Source organism: Medicago sativa, chromosome 6, assembly GCF_051527215.1.
Source record: "Medicago sativa cultivar Bolivia chromosome 6, Bolivia_mono, whole genome shotgun sequence".
Taxonomy (NCBI): Eukaryota; Viridiplantae; Streptophyta; class Magnoliopsida; order Fabales; family Fabaceae; genus Medicago; species Medicago sativa.
In genome coordinates this window covers 27,980,398-27,988,184 of record NC_140754.1, presented here as the reverse complement: position 1 = coordinate 27,988,184, position 7,787 = coordinate 27,980,398, and the positions used below count along the sequence as shown (strand labels likewise).

The 7,787-nt window shown below is 35.2% G+C and overlaps 1 protein-coding gene across 1 annotated transcript; it reads right to left on the bottom strand.

Moving 5' to 3' along the window:
* Positions 1-2,099: 2,099 nt before the first annotated feature.
* Positions 2,100-7,505, bottom strand: LOC146914299 (soyasapogenol B glucuronide galactosyltransferase-like). The gene is made up of 2 exons (XM_085717167.1): positions 6,836-7,505; positions 2,100-3,127 (listed from the first exon to the last, which is right to left on the bottom strand). Exons 1-2 carry the CDS (start codon positions 7,460-7,462, stop codon positions 2,267-2,269), a joined length of 1,488 nt encoding a protein of 495 aa, XP_085573293.1. The 5' UTR covers positions 7,463-7,505; the 3' UTR covers positions 2,100-2,266.
* Between the last annotated feature and the right edge of the window lie 282 nt (positions 7,506-7,787).

Genomic DNA, 7,787 nt, shown 5'->3' with positions numbered 1-7,787 from the left:
TCATATCTTAGAAATTCTTAAGTTATTGAGTCTGTATCTGATTTGTATTGTAAGCACCTCTGATTGTATATCAAGTGTTCAATCTTAAACAATTTCTGTGTAATTTTGTTTAGTTAGAAGTCTCTTGCAGTTGTGCTTGAGCAGGGAAGTCTCTTGATTGTGTTCTTGAGCATAGGAAGTCTCTTGCAGTTGTGCTTGAGCAAAGGAAGTCTCTTGCTTGTGTGCTTGAGCAATTGTAATCAGATATTAATCTTTGTGAAATCTCCTTGGAAGTGCAAGGGGAACTGGACTACTTCCGGATTGTGGAAGGAACCAGTATAATTGCTTTGTGTCGTTCTTCTTCTCTCTCTCTGTTTTATTCCGCTGCATTTAGATTCTGATTACCACTTCAGAAGCTGTCTCACTTAGCTTCTGACCAGTGTGTTCAGTTTTTAGGAGAAACGAAGAATTTTCCAAAACACAATTCAACCCCCCTTCTTGTGTTTTTCTCACCTTCATTCTACAGTCATGTCATGGAGCTCCTTTCTTTGATTTTCCAAAGACTTCTTTAAATCTTGAACCGTGTTCTCTTTCTTCTTAAGATCTTCTTGAAGTGCAGCCAAAGATTTAGCTAATGCTCTTATTTGACCTTCTGCCAAGTCTTTATCCTTCAACAAGCTCTCTTTTTCTTCATTTAGGCTTTGAGTTTCCTTCAACAATGCCTCAATCCATGTGAATACGATTTTATTTACAACTTTATTACTTGAAAACGGTTTGGTAAACTTGTCAAATTTAGTCACCACCTTCCATATCCAACCGTCGTATTTTGGATGTGTCCCATGTACATCCTAGGCATAGGCTCTTCAAGAAAATTCTTCCTGTTAGTTCGCTTGCGCCGATACCAACCTGGACTAAAGTTAACAACAAAATGCAGCATGCGATGGTGGTGGTTCCAGGAAGGTGTCAATCTACTTGAGATGTCCCCGATTCTACTTGATGTTTTGCCTCACTATTAGTTAGTCCAAAAAAAATCTCTTAAATCCCTAATTAAAAGACTTGGAAAGTGATAGAGTAATATGAAAACAAATATTATTATTTCATTGTTATGTAAATTGACTTATAATTTAACACAATTTTGTTTTTTGAAAATGATATAGAATAAAACAAAGAAGTATGAATAAAATTTCAAATTGTACTACTTTGGAGGTAATATTATTTCTCAGATTAGACATTAGCTGATTTAGGAAGATCTTGTTATAATTTTAATATGAGATAAACATTTCTTAGGAGGTAATATTATTTCGCAGAATTTTAGCTATAGTGATTGGTTCGGTGCAACTTAGTGTACTCAATAGTAAATGAATCTCCTTGCGTTTGAGCCTCTTGGCTTGATACATTGAATATAGTAATTTCATGCAATTTTATGGTTTAACGGAAAAACAAACGGTGTTAATGAAAAAGGAAGGTATTCATCTATTTGATAAGAACCGATGGGAGGTTAGTTTACATTTTAAAATTAGAGAGGGTGTTTGTTTCATTTAAAGATACTTTAAGAGAAATTAGTGTGATTTTCCTTAATAAAAATGATGGTAGAGACTTTAGGAGAACGTGACTTAAGTTTAAGATGATTTTCTAATTCATTATGTCTAAAAATATATTAGAGGGTTTTGTGACATCAAATTCCAAATCAAAAAGGGAGTTAATTCTTTGATTCAAATTTGTTTTAGGCTAATCATGTTATTTTTCTTCGGTGAACTGCGGGTAGAGTGGTGGTGAAAGTTGTATGAGCGTTGGAATAGGACATTTTCGGGTGTGGCTCAACTATGGTGATGAGAAGTGCATGTTTGATTTATAGGGGTGCTTTTTTGGGGGAGTAGCGGGCGATGAGTGGTTATGTATTTCGTTTTCAGTGGTCGTTCACAATGGAGTTTGATTTAGGTGGTAAAGTTGGTTTTGGTGGTTATTGTTCTCATGGGTGTTGAAGGTAGGGCTTAGTTAGGTGATGTGTATTGGTGTCTTTTACGACACCTTTATTTTGTAGTCTCTAATTTACCGATTTCTATTCGTCTTAAGCAGGGATCTAATTTTTAATAAATTTTGTCGTTTAAAAAAAATCCAAATAGAAAAAACTTGAATTCATTTGATTTTGCAACAAGTCAACCTCTTGGTTGAAAATAAAAATACACACTCCAAAGTTCCAAAATACTTCCACACAATACCAATATCTTGAAATTTGCATTCAAATGACTTATTTTAAAAGCAATAACCAACATTTAAATTGGCCTATTTAATTACCATAGTGCCTTTGATGTTTGAGTGACTTAAGCTCCTCAATTATTTGTATCAAATTTGCATGAGAAGATCCACCAACAAGTATAGCTTTCTTTCCATCATCACTCAAAGCTTTAGCTCTTAATCTCATCTCCTCAACTTCTTTTCCATTTGTCATCACCAAACCAATAGCCTTTGCAATATCCTCCCTTTTCACAATGTCGTTAGTATCAAACTCATTCCAATTTTTCCATTTTCTAACCCCAAGTGACACCCCAATTTTTAACACTTCAACCACCAATTTCTCATGAAAAAATTGCTCAGCAAATAAAGGCCAAGTCACCATAGGCAACCCAGCATTCACACTTTCAACTATTGTGTTCCACCCACAACTAGTCACAATTCCTCCAATAGCTTTGTTCTCAAGTATCAGCAATTGTGGGGCCCAACCCCATATCAAATAACCCTTATTACTTTCTTTCACTCTTTTCTCAAACTCCTCCATAAAATCTTCACCTTCTTTATCATTACTTTTACGAACTACCCAAATGAAATCACAACTAGATACTTCAAGTGCATGAGCTATTTCAATGAGTTGAGATGATGGGAACTTGTTCAAGCTACCAAAACTTACATAGAGAACAGAATTCTCTTTCTTGGAATTAAGCCATTTAAACAAACCACTATCTCCTTCTACATTTGTGTCACCTCTTTCTGCCTTATCAGAAACATCTTGGTTTGCCCATAATGAAACTGGTCCTAAGCTCCAACACTTTGTTCCAAATGCATTCTTGTAATGCTCCTCATAAGCCCCCTCCAAACCGTAAAAGCTATTGAATACTGCACCATAGCTTTTACTACTTGTATTATTGACCGCCTTCATAACAAATTATGTTTAATTAGCACAAATTCGTATTATATAATCAATTAAAACATGAATATAATTTGTATTACACACATACACACACGTATATAAGGGAATATTAAGTTTTTATGTACAATTTTTTTTTTTCAATTTTGTTGGTGTTAATTCTACGATTTTTGAGGAAAAAAGACTACTAATCTAGAATTTAGTCGTGAGTTAAATATAGCCTGATCCAAAGTTTTTCCTAAAAAACGAAAAACAAAAAAAAAGTTAGTCGGTTCTATTTGGACCATTGTCGGTTGTGTGGGGATGGTACGCCTAAATTGGGCTCGACAGTGAAATATTTTTAGGGGTCATGTTAACTTGTACCCTCAGGGCACATGTTAAGGATTCCACAAATGGTAAATATTTATTACAAAACATTAATTTTTAACATCTAACAAAATAAATTGACACAATTTCCTAGACAAAATTTCTATTTTGAATTTCTTAACATGTGTCCTAAATGCACAAGTTAGCATTTCTATTGTTTTAAAGAATTTGAACCACTTAATTTACTCTATTATTTAAGGTTATTATTTGGATATATGGAATCCAGATCATGAATGGTGGTAGATATTCATTGGTTCATAATAGCAGGGAAGTGATAAATTGAACCAACGTCCTACGGAGACTAATCAAGTATCTAAGAATGGTTTGACATTAAACGGAAAATACTTCCATGACATAGCTTGTGTGCCATTGGTGGCATTGAGGAAATCCTGGCCATTGATGTGTGTGGATGTGTGTGGGGATGTGTGTGTGATGTGTGTGTGTGTGGTGGAGATGCAAGCTATGGCACCAATGGCACACAAGCTATGGCACCAAAGTGGAGTCCGACATTAAACATATTCATGTCATTTATTTTTGGGTAATAGTCATGTTGATCGTTGATTGTGTACTGAGCCGTCACAATGTATCAAAATTTCAAAATAGTTATTGATTGTGCAATTCATTAGTTTTTTTTTATAAGGTCGGAGCAAATGACATCAAGAAGAGCAACTCCCAACTAAGTTGGTACCCAACTCTAATCTGTCTAATCTGACACGACTGCTCAACAAATCGGTGAGTGAACCCGGTCGCCAACACGAAAAAGGATTCACCCACCACCCACTGAGTCGACCCCACCTCAGCAAGTCTCCATAACCATTTCTGGTCAAACAATCCGAGTCTAAGTATGAGTAAACACGAAAGTTGTGTTGAGACAACCAACGATTCAGAAGCATAGCATAAGATCTCCGATATCAAAACAACAAAACCAGCAAGCAGCCAAGTAGAGGGACGCAAAGAGGCCGACGTACAACGACGAGCTAGGAGCGGAATCGCAGCCCCAACCGTGAGCCAACCGAAACTCACGCGGGAGCCACCTTTCGGAACCCAAAACCAACAAATTTTGCACCAACCAGAACCCACCGCAGGAGGAGGTGGCTCCGACATGTTTCTCAATAGAACGAAATCGAACAAACAGATCAAAACCACCGTCACCTCCAAGAGTAAGGCGGCGACGACTTTTCAAACCAAACCAACTCGTCAAACCAGCATCAAATATGCAATAGGAGCGCTAGCCGTGGAGTTTCAAGAATCATGAAGCATACCGTGGCGGTTGCACACGCCGACGGTTGCTCTAACATCCCCAAAAGGGGAAAAGAGGTGGTGACGCGACTATGATACCGTCGTTCGCACCACCGACGCGGATGTCTACATGGTGGCGGTTGTGTTTGGATGTGGCGGATGTCTACGCGGATGTCTAGAGGGAAACGGAAGAAGGAGAAGGAGGTAAAAAACGGACGGTGAGAATGAGAGGGTAACATGCAGTCGGTGGTGAGAGAGAAGAGAGCTAGGGTCAGCGGTATCACAAGTTTGGTGCCTACAATTCGTTAGTTAAAATAGTCTCTGACATTAAAATGCTTCATTAATATTGTCATATCAATTCTTCAATATATTTACTTATTGTCATATCAGTCCTTATAAATACTTATTTATTGTTATTTCAATCCCTATATGAAAAAAATTATTGTGAGTATTGAGAGATTATTTTAACGTCAGAGACTATTTTGACTATTAGAGTGCACAATCAATGACTATTTTAAAATTTTTGATACATAGAAGGATTATTGTGATTACTCATTACATATTCAGGGACCAAAGTGACTATTGCCCTTTTATTTTTTTGTAATTTTTCGATGTTTTATTTTTAATGCCTCAATTTTTTGTAGGCTCGGTTTGAGCGTTTTGAGGGGAGAGAATGAGAGGGATTGTGAACAAAAGGAAGGAAGAAGTGGAAAGAATACATAATTATGGGCGGGTAGAATTTTAGGGATTTAGTTTTCGGTTTGAAGGGGTTTGGAGGGTTTTGGTAAGTGTTCCAAATCTAATTTATGTTGTTATGATTTTTTTTTTTTAGGGAATGTGTTATGATATTTCAAAATTAAAAATACATTAATTATGAGTATTCTTTAGAAAAACACACTATTTTTTTTTTTAAAATTTTCACTTTTTTTTTCCCTCTAATATCATTCTTCCAAACCGATCTCCTTCCTTCTCCTCCGAACCCTCAAACAAAGTCTTATGAATACATGTCACATGCGGCACACGTGGCAAGTTCTTTTAGTTTTCCTCCGCCTCATGAATACATGTCACATGCGAAACACGTGGCAAGTTCTTGAAAATAATAGCTGAGATAAGAATCTCATACATGTATGCCGGGAGTTAAGATCCTATCTATTTAAACTCTTCTCCATTTCTTCAATTTGAAGAGACAAAGACACAAAATATCTTGAAAATAAATAATGATGGTGGGACCCATTTACTAATAAGATCCACCACCTATTTTTTGTCTCCTATCTCTTTATTAATGACAATCTCCATTTATTTTTATAAATGGAAAGGATCTCAACTCGTATATCGGGTGTTTGTTGAAAGATAACCACCCGCTTCGTTTTTGTTTTTAAGGGAGCTCTGGCTCCATTTATTCGTAAAAAAGATGAATTCAACTTTTCTTATTACAAAATACTATTAATCTTTTATAAAAACAAAATAACAACTTGCATTTATAATTGCGAATCAAATTTAGAGTTAAATATATTTTTGGTCCCTATAAATATATCAACTTTTCGTTTTAGTCCTTCTAAAATTTTCCTTCAACTTTTAGTCCCTATAAAATTTTCAAACACTACTTTTGGTCCCTATTTTTTAGTTAACTTTTTGTATTTTTTAATGAAATTTTGCAGAAATGTTTAGAAAATTGTAAAAAATTTCCTAAGAAAAGAATTTTTTAACAAAACACAAATTAAATATGAATATTTAACTGTAAAAAATATAAAAATTCATATTTAATTCTTGTTAAGTTAAAAAATTCTAATTTTTTTTTGGAGAGATTCTTATAATATTTTTCTGCAAAATTTTATTCAAAAATATGAATTTTACATGAGTTTACTTTAAAAGAGTGACCAAAAGTGAAGATGAAAAACTTTCGGAGAACTAAAAGTTGAAGAAATTTTTTAGAGGGACTAAAACGAAAAGTTGACATATTTATAAGGGTCAAAGACATATTTAACCCTAAAATTTATCCTTGTTTGGTTTGGCCAAATAGTTTAGTGAATAAAAATTCACCTTTGAATAAACTTATAAACGCAATAGATAAAAACACTAAAATTTATTGAAATGAATTAAGGGATTTACCTTCCACATCTTTGCAAAAAACATATCTGGATTTTTGATCCAATCTGGTAACTGTAATCTAGTCATCTCCAACTTATCCGGCAACCCAACGATCGGAAATTTATCATAATCGGACTCCACCTCGGTATGACTTGAATTTTGTTCAAACCAGAGCTCCGCACAACGGGAGAAAATACTTGACGGATTAAAAACAATTCTTGGAATACCTAACTTTTCTGCAACATCGACGGTCCATGCATAAAGCAAGTCACTAATTATGCAATCAACTTCTATATCCCCAAACAAGTAATTCTCAATTTGAGGTTGTAGCATTGTGAACCCCTGGTAGATTTTGCCTGCCATGTCAACAGGAGTATTGGCATCCACGGTTTCCATTCCAACCGGAAGGCCAAGTTCTTTGGCTGGAAACTCAAGAACATGTGTTTTTATTGAGTGACCTTGATTGAAATCACGATCTATGGACTTTTGAAAAATATTTGCGTTGCTTGTGGTGGCAATTATGGTGATGTCCACACCATGCATAGCAAATAGTCTTGCCATGTCAATCATTGGGATCATGTGACTTGTTGATAAGAAGGGAAGGAAAATAACCTTCAGGTTATTGGCTTCAGCTTCGTGGGATACCATTGCTGTTTGTTTAGTTTCTTGGAGATACTGGTATTGGGACTATGTCTTAATGATTGAGTTCACTCACAAAATTATAGAGACTTAGAGAGTGAGAGGACGAGTGGACCTACTGCATATCATGTCAGGATTATTTTAATATGAATTGAAAATTAATTTTATGATTATTTTAATACCCATGCACATCATGTTAGAATTATTTTAACTACTCGTGATGCACGGGTCTCGAGCGTGGTTAGAAATAATAATTCATTGGCAAAATAACTATGATAGCTTAGTAAGAAAACGGGACATAATTTTTACACATGTGTGACTTAAGTAACGCCGC